We start from the raw sequence: 18,269 nt of genomic DNA, 5'->3' as shown, positions 1-18,269 counted from the left end.
GCAGACTCTTCAAAAACATCTTAGAGGAGAAGCTCTCCCTCGGGTTTGGGTTGTTTTATGTGATTTCAGTTACATCAGAGAATTTAGTCTCCACCCCACAGCCTCGCCAAATCATTAATTCTTGAAAGAGTAACAGGATTTTCATTTTGCCTGATATGTCTCCTTGTAGCCAATCTTGACGTCAGCGCCTTTTGTAAGCAGGAAACTATGAATTAACACCCTGAATTTTCATGATGAGTCCCCTTATTGAGGCTCTATTAGGGAAAACTCTTCACGACCTTTGACACTAGCTTGCTCGCATTATTAATTTAAATGTCTCAGGGACATCATCTGCTTCTACTGAAATTAATGACAAATGAGCTCTGGAAAGTGGCTTCCAGAGCTGCCCTCATAAGAACAGTCAGGGGAAAGCTCAGTGTCTGAAACGTTCATTGAGATGCGAGGCTTAATAATGTGTGTTTAGCTATGACCCTAAAATCTGCTCGCCTTACAACTTTCCCCATCTGGTGTAATTTGCTTTCTCCACTTGTAAAAATGCACATGACAGCGACAGCATGTATTGTGTGCCATGTTGCAACAATGAAGCCTCGTCTGTCACATGCTTCATTGAGAGAAACTTATTTCTCACCCTGTCTTTACCCAGTTTCCAACCTCTCATCACATTTGGCACTGGAGTTCTGCCCAAGCGCCATGCCCCAGCCCAGTTGCACTTTGGAGAAAGGAGATGATGGAGCCATACCTTGTACCCGGGTTTCCGCCCTCTTTTCTTTGGGATCTTCACTGCTGGTAAAGAACCAGCTGAAGCAGAATAAAGGTTATGAACTGCCATCTTCATAGGTGTTGAGTGAAGTGGGGGTCGGCCTCGCTTTCTCCCCGGGATCCTCTGAGACTGCATTTCTGCTGGTGCCAGTCTTACAGAAGGAAGTGACAAATCGCTCACAGGCAGAAGAGGTGCTAAGGATTAGTCCAGACACAAAGCAAAACAAAAACAGAAGTGTTTGTTTGGTTTGCAAGGCAAACATGGATCCGGTTTGGTGATTTTGGCCATACCTACCCCTTAAGGGAGGGGAAAACCAAATATGAGAGAGCCAGGCACCAGTAGGAGCTTTTAAAGTGCTGTTGGGCTCCTGGTATAATTTCAAGGATAGTGAATTTCCACGGGACTATAGTGAAGTAGGGAAGATACTGGCTAGGTGAAGAGGACAACAGCTTCCCAGCAACAAGCACGACTGATGATGTCATCAGCAAGGAGACAACTTTACCTATGTGTCTCAGTTCAACTCTGAGCTGAAATAATAACAGTATTAAATAAACACAACCATTTTCTCACATTCACTCCTACCCTTTGGTTGGGTGACAGATTGTTATGACCCTTTTTTTCCCATGAAAGAAATTTAACAGTACAAATCAATTGGATTAATGTTGATTATGTCTCCTATCAAAATGTGGACAGAGATTTGCATACAGAGATGTTCATTTTGACATGATTCAGAACTGCAAAAATAAAATGGATAGAGCCCGATAACAAGCAATAGGGGAATGGTTAATATATCTACAGAAAACAGTCAACTAGTTACAAGGCTTTAATGATACTCTTTTTAATAACATGAGGTTGAGTGAAAAAGCATCACACAAATTGCCCATAAAAGTTATTTCAACTCTGTAAAAATTTATGTGGTGAAAAACTAGAAGGAAACTTGCAAAAATGCTGCCAATGGCAAAGATAGTGGGACTATGGGTAATTGTTCACCACACACAAATCTTTTCCCCCTCGTACTATAATATGCTTAGCATTAAAAATATTTATAATAAGCTTCTCAAGTAAAGTTGACTAAATCTTGCAACAAGAGGTAGTTGATCAACCTCAGCCTAGAGAACGCAGCTGTATCATGAGCTCAAGGATCACATTTCCTGGAATGTTCAGGAAAGTGGCAAGTGGGACAGAACTTTAGACTTTAATTCAGGGGTGATGTTAGGTGATAAAATTCATTTCTGAGCATTAGTGATACCTAATAGTGGAAATAAGAGGCTCTTTCTCAAAAGGCTGCTGAAAGAGTTGGAAAAGACAATAGAAGCAATCCCTACACCCTGGTCTGGGCAGCACTGCAGGGACCAGATTGCTTTACTCAGGAATGAAAATATCAAATAGTGGGAATTCTTAAAAACATGACCGGGAAGAGACTCCCCTGGTGGCCCAGTGGTTAAGAATCTGCCTTCCAATGCAGGGGACGCTGGTTTGATCCCTGGTCGGGGAACTAAGGTCCCACATGCCACGGGGCAACTAAGCCCGGGCGCCGCAACTACTGAACCTGCGCGCCACAACTAGAGAGAAGTCTTCGTGAGCTGCAACGAAAGATCTGCATGCCGCAACTAAGACCCGACACAGCCAAAAATAAAAATAAATAAATAAATATTAAAAATAAAAATAAAATAAAATAAATATTAAAAAAACATGACAGGGGAAATCTGGGGTGTATCATCTATAGATGTAAGGTCACTTTGTTAATTCTCTGAATATTAATGGTATTCTATCAATGCCTTGATTTTTCTTAGAAATATCATACCTAGTAAATAGAATTTTAAAGCATAAATTTACCTATTGACTGTATTGTTAAATATTTCAGATAGATGGACAAGTGATTAAGGATATCAATTTTCCCTGTTTTTGTAAGTTTAAGAAAAATACTATATCTCATCAATTCTATGGTGCATATTTTTTCACATATTAACATCTTTGAAATCAGGATGCACCCTAAAGCACTGTAAGCATGTCAGAATTCCATAGGGAGCATTTTTTCTTTCTTAGTGGTATATGAAATAATGACGTGTGATATACTTAAAGACATCTTAGAGTCAAGGAATTATGATCAATGCAGATAAACCCATATGTAGACAAATATGTGAACATTAGACTAACTCTAGACTTAGTATCTCTGCTCCACAGTGCCAACAAATACCCAAATATTCATTTTCAAAAGAGAGGCTTTTAAAAACATTGAAAAACCACAAAAAATTATTCAGTAAGATTTTTGCTATGTGAAACTTTATCTGAATCCCATTTTGAACTACCATGATCAAGTTTCTGCTTCTTCATAATTAGTTTATCTTTACAGATTTTGGAAACAGGAATTTTCCTCGTCTAGGACAAGTTTCTCTACCTTTCTACTTTCGTCTAGTGAGGAGGTCAGCAATGTATTTAATAACATCAAGATCAAAAGTCAACACGAGAAAATCCACAATCAGAGAAGGCACTGAATTTCTTTCCTCTCATGAAAATGCGAGTCCCCTGAAAGGTTCAATTAGCAGCACTCCCTCCCTCGTGAGCTGGGATACTCTGCTAACTGAGACACTCCCTCACAAAACTGTTCTTGTTGAACAGGTTTTGAAGAGTAAAGGAAGGGTAACAAACTAATGAGCACATTAACCTAAGAATTCGTATCACTCAAAATTACACTTAAGTATCCCCAAATTTCTAATATGCCAGAAATAATTTCCTAGGAAAAATAGTCATCTTTTAAACTGGATTCTTTTGTTCTACTTCCCTCTCCCTGGTGGGAGGAAAAAACAGGACTCATGCTACTGTCCACTCCCTTCTATAGAAGTACACCCATCGCAGGAGTATGAAGGACCTTTCCAGGTAACTAAATCTGATCAACGGACTTCATGCTAATGGAACAACAGCGAAGTATTTTTAGTGGAATACTAAGTACTGGTTAGTGGTTGGGGAGATACTTGGAGATAGGGAGTCTTCCCACAGTCTCCTCAAGTCACCATACCTGAATGATTATGTATTTCATCCATCAATCAGGAAGATGCTGTTCCCCAATTCCTTGTTAACAAATATATACCATTTTAACACAAAAATAAATCCAATTTTAAGTAATGGGACAGAGAGCTGTTAAAAACTGAATAGTCTATTTTAACCATGGGGGAGTCTCAAAATGTCTTCTTGGAATAATTTTACAGAGTTGGAGGAAAGCATCTACAAAATGATTCTTTCAATAACAGATCCAACTTCCTGCGCAGAGGAATTCCTGGTGTGGTTCAACCGCTGGCAGGCAGGCTGTGCTGTAGTGGAGGGGGTCCCCCATGAGTGCGGCGCTCCGGGTGGGCTACAGCAGCAGTGGCTCCGAGGATGAAGCTGAGGCTGGGGCCCGGGGCTGGCTGGGGACTGGAGGCCACAGTCGGGGCCAGAGCCCCCTTCCCAGCCAGAAGTTGCCAGTACCCGACAGTGTACTGGACAGGTTCCCGGGCACCGAGGAGTGGTCTGAGGATGGTAGCGCAAAACACGGGGGCCAGGTGCTCACCTTTCCCCACGAGCGGGGCAACTGGGCCGCCCACGTCTATGTACCATGTGAGTAATGCGTGAGAGGCACGTGGCTGACACTGACAGGTGCCCCTTATGGGAGGAAGCTGGCCCCAACCAGGAGGAAGAAGCCAGAAACCTTTGACATTGGTGGTGTGAAAGAGATTAACTCAACAGAGAGAGAACCAGTTTCAAGAACTAGGGGATTCTTCTGTTAACTTCGTTTCAGGTTTTCTGGGGTTTTTTTTATATTGGGGTGTAGTTGATTAACAATGTTGTGTTAGTTTCAGGTGTACGGCAAAGTGATTCAGTTATACATATACATGTATCTATTCTTTTTCAAATTCTTTTCCCATTTAGGTTGTTATATAATATTGAGCAGAGCTCCCTGTGATATACAGTTCAGTTTTGAATTTGTTGCCTGAAATAGTTTTTACTAATCCTGTGTATAATGTTCTCCCTGCTTATGAGGATGTGACCAAGGGAGGGTCTAGGGCAGAGTGTCAAGGCCATCCCAGACTGCAGCTGTAGCTGGTACTTTATTTCGAAGAGGGCTGTAGGTGTGCTGGCCTCCAATCCCACCCCACCCTAGCCCTAATGAGTGAGTGGCAGGCAAAATGCCCAGGCTTCAGAGTCTGACCTCACTCCACTACCCGCTACTCTGTGTGCCCTTTAGTAAGTTGCTGACTTCTCAGAGCCTCAGTTCCCTGATCTCTAAAATGGGGATAGTAGTAATACCTATCCTCTAGGACTTTTGTGAAGATTAAATCAGATAATCAATGTCAAGTTCTTAGCACGATACACAGAGAACGTAGTGGCTCTTATTATTTTGTGTTAGATCAGGTAGTCTCTTGGAATCTCCATTTCCCCATCCACAGAATGAGAAGGATTCTCTATACTGCCTACTCCATAGGGCACTTGGGCAAATCGAGTAACTTATTAGGTGTGAGCAGACTATTAACCATGCAGCTCTAGTCACGTGTTTGGTTAAAAAAATGAATAATCTGTGAACATACAGTGGTGGTCCTTGTTGTGTTCTTTGTCTTTATGAACAATTAGGAGCATTCTAAATGTCTATCAGGAGATTCTAAATGTCTAATAAGTGTCTGATTAAAGAAATAACTGTTTCTGATTATGGGCTACTGTGGAGCTGTAATCATGAGCTTGATTTATGTAATGAGAGGAAGGCTGTCCAACATGTGGTGTTATATGGAGAAAGCCAATCGAAGAACTGGTATGCCCTCATCGTTTTTAACAAATAAGATATATACGTTAGTACATGCACTGAGGAAATAGACATCACATTTGACAGCCTTTATCTCTAGGGTAGTGTCTTGAAAGTGGGCTGTATGTGCCTGGGGAAGGGATCAAGATGATCCATTAGAGAGAAAAGTATTAAAACCTTTTTATGTATTTCTCTTTATCTCATCTTTTAAAATTTCTGTTGTTCCAAGCGTACATTTTATAACACATATTTTGCAGTGTAGCACATGTTTGAAATTTATAAATAAATACACATTTATTGCGGATTAAAAAAACAGAAAAAACCCAGATCCAGACACTTTGGAAAAGATGGTGGCAAAACTGGAGGGTCCCCAAGGTCTCCCTTTCCAAAACTAAGACATGAACAACAACAACAAAAAGTAAAAATAGCAAAGATCAATACTGAAAATAAAGAAAGGTCCCAATCTTGGACTGCAATGGAAACAAAACAGATGGAAATTTTTTAGGGAAAACAAAACTACGGATGATAGACAATCACAATTTATCAAATATTTAAGGAAAAGGTCAAAACTAATAGCAAAGTAAAATACTCAAAGATATATTAAGAGGCTGTCATCAAGCATAAAGAGCCTCTCTGTGTCTTAAGAAACTTCCTTTAAGAATGAACAACAACAGAGCTTCCCCGGTGGCGCAGTGGTTGAGAGTCTGCCTACCGATGCAGGGGACACGGGTTCGTGCCCCGGTCTGGGAGGATCCCACATGCCGTGGAGCGGCTGGGCCCATGAGCCATGGCCGCGGAGCCTGTGCATCCGGGGCCTGTGCTCCGCAACGGGAGAGCCCACAGCAGTGAGAGGCCCGTGTACCAAAAAAAAAAAAAAAAAAAAAAAAAAGAATGAACAACAACAAAAAAATCCTGGAAAATAATACACTCAACAGCAAAGGGGAAAATCTATAAGCATTTAGGCAGAACAAACAGATCATTTACAATAGGAAAAATAAACAGGCTAGCTGTCTTCAGCTCCATTAGCTAGAAGATAATGGAATCGCTATGGTGGCCATTTTTCCAGATGTTTATCGTCGCCACACTTTCTCCCATCACAGGGCCTTTGCCTACAATGCTCTTTCCTCCTGCTCTGGCTTAGTCCCCTCATTCTTCATCAATTAGCTCAAGGAAACTTACCCTGAGTTCTCATTAGGGTTCCCTAAGCTTAGAGTTCCTCAGCTGTGACTACTGCATGTAAAGCATCCACAATGGAACTTGGACAAGAGAAGCAGATGCGAACATGAAAATTATACCACCTGCTGTGCCTCTGATCCAGCAGTCACATTTCTTCTGCCAGCATCCATAACACCGGGGTAGGCTAACCTGTCTGCTTGCAGAGGATAAATTTCAGACCCTTCTCTGTTCTTTATATAGACTTACTAAGAAGTGGAAGGAGTCACATGAAGAAAATAATAGTTTTTGAAATTCTACTTATGCCTTAAAAATAAGATGAATAAATTAAAAGATTAATCTATCATCGGACAGATGGATATTTTAAGAATATAATTTTTACCTAAATTATATTTACCTAAAAAATATAATTTTTACCTATTAAATTAAAAGATTAATCTATCATTGGACAGATGGATATTTTAAGAATATAATTTTTACCTAAATTATTCTATAAATTAAGTGTAATCTCATTAAAAATCCAAACTGATTTTAAGAAAAGAAAGACAAAACAAAGGCCAGCAGGACAGACTTGCCCTTCTGGTTCTTAAAATGTGTTATAAAACTATAACAATGGCAGTATTATGGTACAGAAATAAGAGATCAGATTAATGGAAAAGTTAGTCCAGAAATTAAACGTATATTAAGTTTCCATTTGTTTGAAATTTAGGATCATTTCATATCAATGCAGACAGCTCAATAAATAATTTGTGGACAACTGGCACTTAGAAATCAATAAAGTTTTAACTATACGTCAGCAAAATAGATCCTAGAGCTATCTAAGACTAAAATATACAAAAATAAAAGAAACATTAAGAAGTGCTGGAGACAATATAAGTCAACATTTTTATACTCTTGGGATGGGGATGGACTTTCTAAGTATGATGGAAAACTCAGGAAGTGGACATGGAAAGACTGACGGACATGACCACAAATGCTTTCATACAGCAAAAGTACAATCATGAATAAGGTTGAAAATAAATGAAAATCTGAGGAAACTATTTGCTACATATGGAACCAACAGAAGGTTAATACAAAGAACTCCTTCAAATTATTAAAATAAAAATTAACACTCCAATAGAAAAATGGGCAAAGGACACAGACAACTCACAAAAGGCAGGGGGTGTGTTGGAGAAGGCAAGAAAAAAAAAAAAAGAAGAAAGAAAAGGAAGGAAGGAAGGGAGGGAGGGAGGAAAGAGAGAGGAGAGAAATAAATGATCAATTATTACAAGAAAAGATTCTAAACTTCACTGGTAACCTTCCAAAAAGTAAATTGAGATATCATTTGACACTCATCAGATTGGTAAATGTGAATAACCCTGATAATACTCCATGTTGGCAAGGGGGTAGAGGAAATTCCCATTTACTGTTGGTAGAAGTAGAAATTGGTTAAATTTTCTGGAGGACAATTTGAAAATCACTTACAAGCTTTATACGTGCACACTTCCTAATCTAGCTATATCACTCCTAAGGATTTATCCTAAGAAGATATCCTAAGAAGATAATTTATCCTAAGATAGATGGCCAAGGATATGCTTCAAACATTGTTTATGATAGTAAAACACTGAAAGCAATCAAAATGCCCCTCTCAAAGCAGCCTTCGTTTAGTAAATTATTTCACATTCATAAAATGGAATACTCTGTAATTTGTGTGCATATACATACATACCTATATACATGCATTTATAAAGATTGCAAAATAGCATTTATAGTATGATTCTATTCATATCTCTTTTACATATACAGATAGAGATAAATCTGCATGTGTTTAGGCATAGAAAGAAGTCTGGGAAAGATAATCATCAGAAAGGCTGATGGTAGTTGCTCTGGGCAGAAAAATATGGAAAGATGATCTTGCTTTCTTCTTTGTACCATTTTGCATTAGTTGAATTTTTAAACCATAGGCAGAAAAATAGTATAAAGGGAAAATAAACAATGAGTGAATAATTCTCACTCTCTGGAAGTTTCTATTGGAAATTTGTGCTTCTTTAGATGGCCTTTCGTTTTCTTGTTTTCTAATGGCTTGGGCTCCTAAGCCACAGAACTTCACTGGCCACTGCTTTAACATCTCAAATAAATTGTAACAAAAAGGCAAAAGACTTTATAACTAATAATACAGAGAAAGTTGTTTCAGAGCTAAGAATGTCCATAAACAGATGGTGGACAGGGGTGCTTTGCTGGGCTCCTGAGAGAACCAGGTCACTGCGTTTACTGGCCTTGATACCACCTCCCTGCAGGCACTTCCACCCAGTTGGCAGCTGGGTTACTGCCCTCCCCCCAAAGATTTCCACTCATCTCGAAAGACCTTCAAAAGACCTCAAGTGCTGTCCAAGGACATCCTAGCCATGGGCACATAATTTGATACAACCAACTATATAAATCATTTGAGAACTGTCAAAATCCCGAGGTATATAGGATACCTCTGAATTTCTCTGCTTTCAGTTGTGGACTTGAGTAAATACAGACTGCCTCAGTTCACTTCAGAATTGGAAGCCATCTTAGAGCAAAGAGCTTTAGTAAACATTAAAAGATTCTGTCCTTAGAACAACCTAACATTCAAGTCTCTAAATCTCCAAGTTATAACCTTTAAGTGGTTGTCAAATCCTGACAACGTATTAAATCAAGTGATTTGCTGCTGGTTTTCAAAGTCTCCCTCTTCTTATCAAAAAAAGGCTTGGCTAGAAATATTATAGCTGAAACCAAGAGAAACTAAGATCTGGTCTATGAATTTGGGGATGACAGTTTACCTGCTTGCCTTGCAGATCTAATACATATAAATCAAGATCCTGGCTAATGGTACTTCATCAAGGTAAAGAACAAGGAATTACCAAATTCAAAGCATACACCAGTCCCATGGGGCCATTGAGTCACCTAATTCAATCCTGAGGCATGTGTTCATGTATCCATTCATTCATTCACTGTTTCATTTATTAATACATCCAAGAAATATCTGTTGAATATGAAGTGAGTGTCAAGTATTGTGCATAGGCACTTGGATTACAGACAAGAATAAATAAAATACATCTCCCTAAGATATGCACTATGGAGAAGCAGACAAGTAAGGAGGCAATAATAATATGTGAGGTAGATGGTATAACAAAGGTTTCCTATGAAATGCTATGAGAACATCAAGGAGAAAAGAAATCATTTCTTTTAACAGGGTTGGAAAGAGTGGAGGCAGGAGAAGCACAAAAAGGTGACCTCAGAGCTAGGATTTTCCAGGCAGAGCAAGCTAAACGCACAGAGCTGGCGATAGAGCAGGTACGTTCAGGGATGTTTGGCGGTGCATGGAGAAGGGATGGGCCAGCCAGACCGGAAGCAGGACCAATGGCTTTCCATTGTTTCTAAAAGCATTGAGAGAGGTAGGTACAAGGCTCTCTAGCCTCCTAATGGACTCGGGATTATTTCCTTCTATTAGCTGCATGGGATGCGTTTCTGACCTTGGTGTCAGTCATGCTCTCTCTCACTGTCATTTTAAAAGTACAACCAGAAGACAACCCTCAGAATAGAAGAAAATATTTGCAAATGAAGGGATTAATCTCCAAAATATACAAACAGCTCATGCAGCTCAATATCAAAAAAAACAAACAACCCAATGAAAAAATAGATGGAAGACCTAAATACACATTTCTCCAAAGAAGACATACAGATGACCAACAAACACATGAAAAGACGCTCAACATCACTAATTGTTAGAGAAATGCAAATCAAAACTACAACGAGGTATCACCTCACACTAGTCAGAATGGCCATCATCAAAATATCTACAAACAATAAATGTTAGAGAGGATGTGGAGAAAAGGGAACCCTCCTACACTGTTGGTGGGAATGTAAATTGGTACAGCCACTATGGACAACAGTATGGAAGTTCCTCAAAAAACTAAAAATAGAATTACCATATGACCCAGCAATCCCACTACTGGGCATATATCTGGAGAAAACTATAATTCAAAAAGATACATGACCACAACATTCATTGCAGCACTATTTACAATAGCCAGGACATGGAAGCAACCTAAATGTCCATCAACAGAGGAATGGATAAAGAAGATGTGGTACATATATAGAATAAAATATTACTCAGCCATAAAAAAGAACAAAATAGTGCCATTTGCAGAGACGTGGATAGACATAGGGACTGTCATACAGAGTGAAGTAAGTCAGAAAGAGAAAAACAAATATCGTATAACATTGCTTATATGTGGAACCTAGAAAAATGGTACAGATAAACCTATTTTCAGGGCAGGAATAGAAAGGCAGACGTAGAGGACGGACGTGTGGACACATGGGGGGAAGGGGAGGGTGGGATGAATTGGGAGATTGGGATGGACAAATATACACTACTATATATAAAATAGATAACTAATGAGAATCTATGGTACAGCACAGGGAACTCTAATCAATGCTCTTGTGGTCACCTAAACGGGAAGGAAATCTAAAAACGAGGGGATATATGTATACATATAACTGATTCACTTTGTTGTACAGCAGAAACTGACACAACATTGTAAAGGAACTGTACTCCAATAAAAATTAATTAAAAAAAAAAAAGTACAACCGGAATCTTATTTTCTCTCGTTCTGGGGGCACCATGTTGCATTCACCATAAGCCAGAGTCTCTAGCATCATTCTTTTTTTTTTTTTTCCTTCGGTACGCGGGCCTCTCACTGTTGTGGCCTCTCCCGTTGCGGAGCACAGGCTCCGGATGCGCAGGCTCAGCGGCCATGGCTCACGGGCCCAGCTGCTCTGCGGCATGTGGGATCTTCCCGGACCGGGGCACGAACCCGTGTCCCCTGCATCGGCAGGTGGACTCTCAACCACTGCGCCACCAGGGAAGCCCTCTAGCATCATTCTTTTGCCAGCAGCCTCGTATGTACCCTAACACCCATGGCTCCCCAGGCTGCTTAGTTCTGTATGTGAGGTAGTTTCAAGCAATTAGGATGTGCCTTGGCATCTATCTAAAATTCGACCACTCTCCAAGGTGACCTAAGCCCTCCGGCTTCAGGGACCTTCCCTTCTCCACACACTGATCTCTCCCTTCTCTCAACTCCTTCACCACCTATTGCCTGTGCCGCCAGTTTCAGCAGGCACTGATTAAATGATGGTTTATACAGTTTTCTCATTGCAAGCACGTAAGTGATTTTTGTCCATCCCTGGAGGCCCAGGGCCATGTTTCTTTCATTTGTCACTATGCTCTTCACAGCACCTGGTGCAATGTTGCCCCCACAGAGTGCACCTGGCACCTGTGGCAATACCATTCGCCTTGGAGTCCGCCATCTCACCGAGGCTCCCGGCCCACAGCTGGTGTCAGAGCTGTGCATTCATATGTTTTAATTTTGGCTAGAAATATATGAACATAATAGAACACTTTGCTGGTCAATGAAAGCTTCATACCATAAGAAGAGGGACAGCAATATAATCTGTTGAATGGAGAAAAAGAATTCCCTTAATATATATTTTTCCCCAATTCTGTCACAAAAATTGGGCCAACAGAAGCCAAAACCAACACTCATGTGTACTCACTCCTGGCACTCACTTTCTGCTCTCTGCTACTATTTTCCACTGGAAATAAAAACCAAGACTCCTTAGAGGTAGCTGATTCTGTATCTTGGGGACAGAGAAAGGCCAGAATTAGCTTGGAACATCTTATTATTACCAGACAAGGACGACTCTAAGAATATCAGGGGTGGTGCTAAGAGGACAAAGAAGCAAGTTGTAACAATTTATGAATCAACCATAATAATAACAATGGTAATATAGTGACTTGAAATAATTGTTTGTGAAAGGCTATGAGCTCTTTATGATACTCAGAAGACTAAGCTAAAGTGCCCCAAACTCTTATTTGTAATTATTTTAATACAACAGAAGGGAGAATAGAATAAAATATAATTTATTTATCCACTGATTGCATACTGATATGCCCTTGTCTTTCCACGTCTAAATACACATGGGTGAGTACAAAGAAATTATAAATAGGCTAGCTTATTCTGGAAAAATAGCAACTGACCCAGGAACAAAAAGGACTGGTTAGCCCCAGTTGTGCCACATAATAACCAGGTAGAAAGTGGGTTCAAGAGAACGTTGAAGGCGATGAATCTGTTCAGTGTCTTTAGAGGGGTTCTAATGTGCAAACTTACCCCCTCAGTCCCCAGAGATGAAGCTTCTAGATGTGCATAGTAAGTGTGTGGAGACTTCAAGGTGCAGGCGCCTCCTTCTGCACAGAGCTCCCAGCTCTGCTGCTGGGTAGGCGCAAGGGCTTCCCGCCTCCTTGTAACTGGCCGTCGGCTGAGAGGGTAGATTCTAAAGCCTGTCACATCCATTCCACCCCTGGCTGAACTTATAAAAGCCCCTCCCTCCCTGATTCTGCAACCTGTCCTGCATCAAGTAAGGGTGCAGCAGCCAGGGTGATAGAGAGCAAAAATTCATATATTTAAGGGGAAGGAGAAAAGATGCATGAAGGAAGAGCCTCGAAGTGGGGAAAACACCCATTCCAATCTGCAGGGTTTGGAAAACCGTTAGAACATTTGAAAGCATGAGAGGCAGGCACACCACAGAGGTATGAATTATTTACTGGCTGGGCAGCTGCTCGGCAGTGCCCTCAATCAGCTATTTTCTGGGTCCTGCCAGTACCCTCAGCTGGCACAGGAAGAAGAGAAAGCTGCTTCTGACTCCAGCACCGCCATCTGGCCTAGAGCTGCTCCTCAGAAGGTAAACTTCAGAGGACAGACCCCAGAGGGACTGGTTGCCACCTCCTTGTTTCAAATGTTCACCCCTTTTTTAAAACTCCAGTCGCCCACACTGACAGGCCTCTCCCCTCAGGTGATGTCCTTAGAGAAGACAGCCCTCGGGAGATTCCATGGGCCAGTCCTGGCTGGCCTCCCTCTGCTCCGCCCCTTATACTGCACAGCAGGGGCCTGGTCCCCAAAGCTGTTTTCCAAGCTTGCCATGACAGCTGGCTGCTGGCTGAGTTTGCTCAATGGGAAGTGCCGGTCTGAGTTTGGAGGTGGCTGTTGGCATGGGTGAAGCCCGGGCAGTCACCCACTGCCTCTGCTTTGCTGGGTCTCCGCCGGGAGCTGCCTCTCCTCTGAGGCTCTAGCTCCCGCTGGGCAGGCCCACGTGGTCCCACGCTCTGCTGGGTGGCCTGGCCCTGCCTCCTGCCATACCACCTCGTCCCTCTGCCCCTCTAGCCTACAGTGGCTCACCTCCAGGGACCGTGGCTAATGGTCCAGCCTCCTGTGTTGGCTCTTCCATCACTGTGCCACCATTTCCCTGCATTACATGCCCAGCGCCTTAAATACTAAAGAGGTTTCCTAGTTAGACCCCGACAGACTGACATGGAAAGGCAGGTCAGTTCATGACCAGGCAGAACTTTGTAAGAAAGCCTCCTTTGGGAATTTCCCATCTTTCCTGCTACCTCCAAGAATGGAGTCTGTCTCTCTGTGGCCACACCTGGAGCTCTGCACACATGCATACCCATGGGCTGTGAGCAGGAACCTGGAGGAGGGAGGAGATAGAATGCTTCCTGCCATTGCTGTGGTCAGCAGAATCGTGGCTAAGAAAAATAAGAGCAGATGACTTTCAAGATAAATGTTTACGTTTACATAGTAGCATGGAGAGCATGCTATCATATGGTGGGTGAGGAAGGTACATATACAAATATATACACTCACACATATATACACTTATATATGCATAAAATGCCTCAGGAAGGGTTTAAAAATGGTAGCATTCATCTCTTGGAGGTTGGCGGTGGGAGGATGGTGATTTTTCTCTGCATACTGTTTTCTACCTTTTGTATTTTGTGTCTATTCAAAAATAAAAATAACAAACAAATAAATGAGCTCATCCACAATCTCTTACTCCAGAGAAGAATGAATGAGTGGCTCTACCATCCACAGCCATTGATCAGCCAGGGCCATCTACACTAGCATGTACGGGGTAGGATGGGCCAGGTGCCCTGGACCCTGCAAGGACCACAAATCACAAGCCAATATGTGGGTGCTACGGTCATTGGGAGCCATGGTTGTGTGCATTTGTACTGACCAGGACAACTAATAACCCCAATGACCTGACTGACTGGACCAGCAATTGTTTCAACAGGCATTCATAGGCCATAAGGCATAGTATTAGGTGCTAGTGGAAATGACCCCAGATTTAGGGCGCTAGCCTCTAGTCCTGGCTCTGCTCCTAACAGGCAGAGAGATAAAGACCACTCAAATTCTCCCGGCCCCCGCCCTCTAATCTGTGCAGGTTTTGATCTCTAAACTCCCTGAAGAACAAAGCTGACAGACACCTCCAGTAAGAAGACAACAAGCCCTTGCTCAATCCAGACAGTTTCTCACTTTACATTGAAGCACCAGCGAGAAGAGCACCAACGCCCCCGTGTCCCTTGTCCCATAGGACAACACAGAAACAAAAAGGGCCAGATGACTGCACCCTGCTGCTGAGGAGCCCTCACGCTGCAGGGAGCAGTTTTAGAGGCTGCAGCTGCACCCTCAGGGAGAGCCAGGCGAAGGCCTCGCCCAGGAGGCAATGGGAGCCGGTCCCATGACGGCCCCTGGGCAGATAGGGAGGTGAGTGGCAAGCGGCCTGCTAGCAGCTCCTCACAGGCCTCCTACACGCTTATGGTCTGGGAGCATCACAGGGGCTCTGCCAAGACTCACATCAGCTGGGTTGAGCCTTGCCTGGTGGCCTACGTGGAGACGTGCCAAGTCCCCAGGGTGCCATGGCTGAGCCGGTCCCCATACTCCCCTCCAGCCTTCAAGAAGCTAAGTACCGAGGAGGGGAGAAGAGAGATTTGTACACGATATGGCAGGAGGACTGTTCTGAGGCAACTTGTACCCTTAGGATAAGGACCAAAGGGTCCAGGATGCTCAGAGAGAAGAGGTCTGTGGGGCTGAGATTCTTGGGGCCGCAGAACAACCAAGGGGAAGTCAAGGCATGGGGCCTGCTAACCTCTCTCCACCTCACCCTCCGCAGGTCCTTGCAGCCTGGCACTCCCCGAGGGGCCCAACCTCCCCTTTGCTACCGAACCGAGAGGACATCCAAACTGAAGGGGGTCCCCTGATGCAGCCCTGGAATTTTGCCCTATTACCTACTCCTAGCTCATTTCAGGCGGCTTTCATGGGCTTGAACACAGTCTGACTGAAGGGTAGAAGGAGAACTCAAGGTGAGTGAGTTGAATCACAACAAGGCTCTTCAGAAGCCTCTAAGGTGGTGCCCTCACTCACAGTTTCCTCTAAGGTCGGAGTCCGAGAAGCGCCGTTACTTGATCTTTGCCCAGCTTTGCAAGAGAGGAATCTATCCTTTCTCCGAAAGCCATCAGCTTCTCCCTGAAATGTGAGGCCTTTCCCCTTGGCTAAAAAGGAATCACTTTCCTCAAGAAGGTGGCTTTCTAGAGACTCCTCCCGCACAGCTCTGTCTGGATAGGATGTTTCTGTTCTACATCCCCCCAGTGTCTGTGACTGACAGTTTCTATCACAACACCACAAACATGTCATTCCATTTATTTGTATCCTTGTCTGTGTCTCCTGATATATCTGAACTCCTTGAAGGAGGCACTGGATCTTGATCAACATATCCCATCTAATTTAGCATCTAGTACAACTTAGGGACTTAACAAATATTTACTGAATAAACGGTGAGTGAAGGATCACAACCCAGCCCCTCTTCCAGGACTCCCCCCGCTCCCCAGAGCTGAGGCAGCAGGATCCAGCCCAGGGCACTTGGCACCAGCAAGCTCAGAGCTCTACCCCACAATAGCCACTTTCCTACAACAAGGCCACCCCAGCAAGACACAGTGCCCGACATGATCCCAGGGTGGGCCTTCACCTACTTCATCTCTATTCACTTTCATGATTCTCTAAGATAAGTAGTACTGTCCTTGGATTTACAGATGCAGAGCTGTGGCCCAGAGAGGTTGCATGAGATCACCCATTAGTGGGCAGAACTCAGATTCCACCCCAGGGTCCTCTGCACAAATCCCTACTGCTGCCTCCCAGGGTCAGCCCTGGGTGGCATGACAGGAGCTGGCAATGGAGCTGGTCAGGGGGACAGGAGGGAAGCCCAACCCTTCAAGACACATCTCCACATCTCTATAGGATGTAAAGAGGTGACACTGACACTAAGGGAAAGCTTAGGGGGTATCAGGTAACCCAGTCAACTCACTGAGCATGTGGTGACTGGACAGATTCAGAAGCACAGTTATTTGGCCAGTGCCTGTGACATACAGACTGGTCCAAAGATTTTTGAAAGACTATTAGAGAGCAGTTGCAGGCAGCAGTAAGGCAGCGTGTGCTGGAAGACACTGTCTCTGCTGGGAGGTAGAGCCAGTGACCTTCTGTCACTTGGTCTCTGAACTCAGTCCACAGTGTAGGGAAAGGCAGTTTTTAGGGCGACTACAACTATTGCTTTTTTTGAAAACCACAATTTCCTGTTTTGTTCTCTATTTATACTTTACATTTAGTTTTGAGAAAGCACTGGTGGTTTGGTGTTTTGGCTGTTTCTAGTTCAGTCTTTATCAACAAAGCAAACTTTCTTTTCAAGACGATGTTTTGTCATATAACCGAACTGTAGACCTAGATTCCTTTAAAATACTTTGCTAAGAAGAATTCTTAAAGCTTTAACAATAAGACAAATCACAACTCTCTAAATCAATGCCTCACGGGATGGGAATCCATTCAGCAGTCCTGGGGGTTGTGAATTCCTCAAGGATTTCACATAGGGATGTTTTAGACAGCATCCTTTTCAACACAAACATTTTCACAAAAATTTTCAGGCACAGAAATGTGAAACTATGCTATCTGCATTATGATACTCTTTGCAAAACATTGAAGTATCCAAGACACTCTGTTAGTGGTCTGCAATGAGACTTAGCAACTCAATGTTTGCCCTGGAAGAACTCACTGTCTAAGAAAGATACACACCTTGGACTATCTAAGAAAGATATACACATTGGCTCCACATAGGCAGGATACAGCAGTCAACAGAAAACAAATATGAAAATAACCCAGGAACCAATGCCCTCACCTCTTTGCAAGTCAAGGAGAGATGTACGTTAGAGGTGAAAGGCGACAGCACGTGCATGTTTATCTTGAAACTGATTTTGGTCCTCTGTGTTTGGGGGTGGAAAGCTTTGCTTCCCCAGTATACAAGGGCCGTGTTTCTTTGATCGAGGGGCCAGTAGGAGGAGCTGGTGGTCAGAGTCCAGGGAGCAAGGATCAGGAGAGCCGTTTTTGTTTTTTGTTTTTTTTACATCTTTATTAGAGTATAATTGCTTTACAATGGTGTGTTAGTTTCTGCTTTATAACAAAGTGAATCAGTTATACATATACCTATGTTCCCATATCTTTTCCCTCTTGCATGGGAAGTAACTAGAAAAGCAGTGTGACGCTTGGGCGTCAGTGTCCTGACCTGTCAAACAGAGACACCAGTACTTGCCTGGGTCACATCACCAGGCTGCCTTGAGAATCCGATAAGAAAATGACCACAAGAGCCCATCCTAAGCTTATTATTATTAAAGAAATA

At 42.8% G+C, this 18,269-nt stretch overlaps 2 protein-coding genes across 3 annotated transcripts in view; one reads left to right on the top strand and one right to left on the bottom strand.

The window, feature by feature from the left end:
* The window catches only part of SCML4 (Scm polycomb group protein like 4), a 129,285-nt gene that overhangs the window by 61,464 nt on the left and 49,552 nt on the right, over window positions 1–18,269 (bottom strand). Inside the window, exon 3 of one of the 2 annotated variants that reach the window (XM_060168126.1) lies at window positions 740–954. In XM_060168126.1, coding sequence (XP_060024109.1) covers window positions 740–895 — 156 coding nt within the window. In that variant the 5' untranslated portion in view covers window positions 896–954. Of the gene's footprint in view, window positions 1–739; window positions 955–18,269 lie in introns of those variants that run through there. The other variant, XM_060168129.1, reaches the window with a different exon arrangement.
* LOC132530283 (U6 snRNA phosphodiesterase 1-like) lies at window positions 4,090–4,362 on the top strand. The gene has a single exon (XM_060167372.1). The coding sequence runs from the start codon at window positions 4,090–4,092 to the stop codon at window positions 4,360–4,362; it is 273 nt and encodes a 90-aa protein (XP_060023355.1).

Source organism: Lagenorhynchus albirostris, chromosome 12, assembly GCF_949774975.1.
Source record: "Lagenorhynchus albirostris chromosome 12, mLagAlb1.1, whole genome shotgun sequence".
NCBI lineage: Eukaryota > Metazoa > Chordata > Mammalia > Artiodactyla > Delphinidae > Lagenorhynchus > Lagenorhynchus albirostris.
Note: the sequence above shows the minus strand (reverse complement) of the source record. Positions and strands in the feature narration are given on the sequence as shown.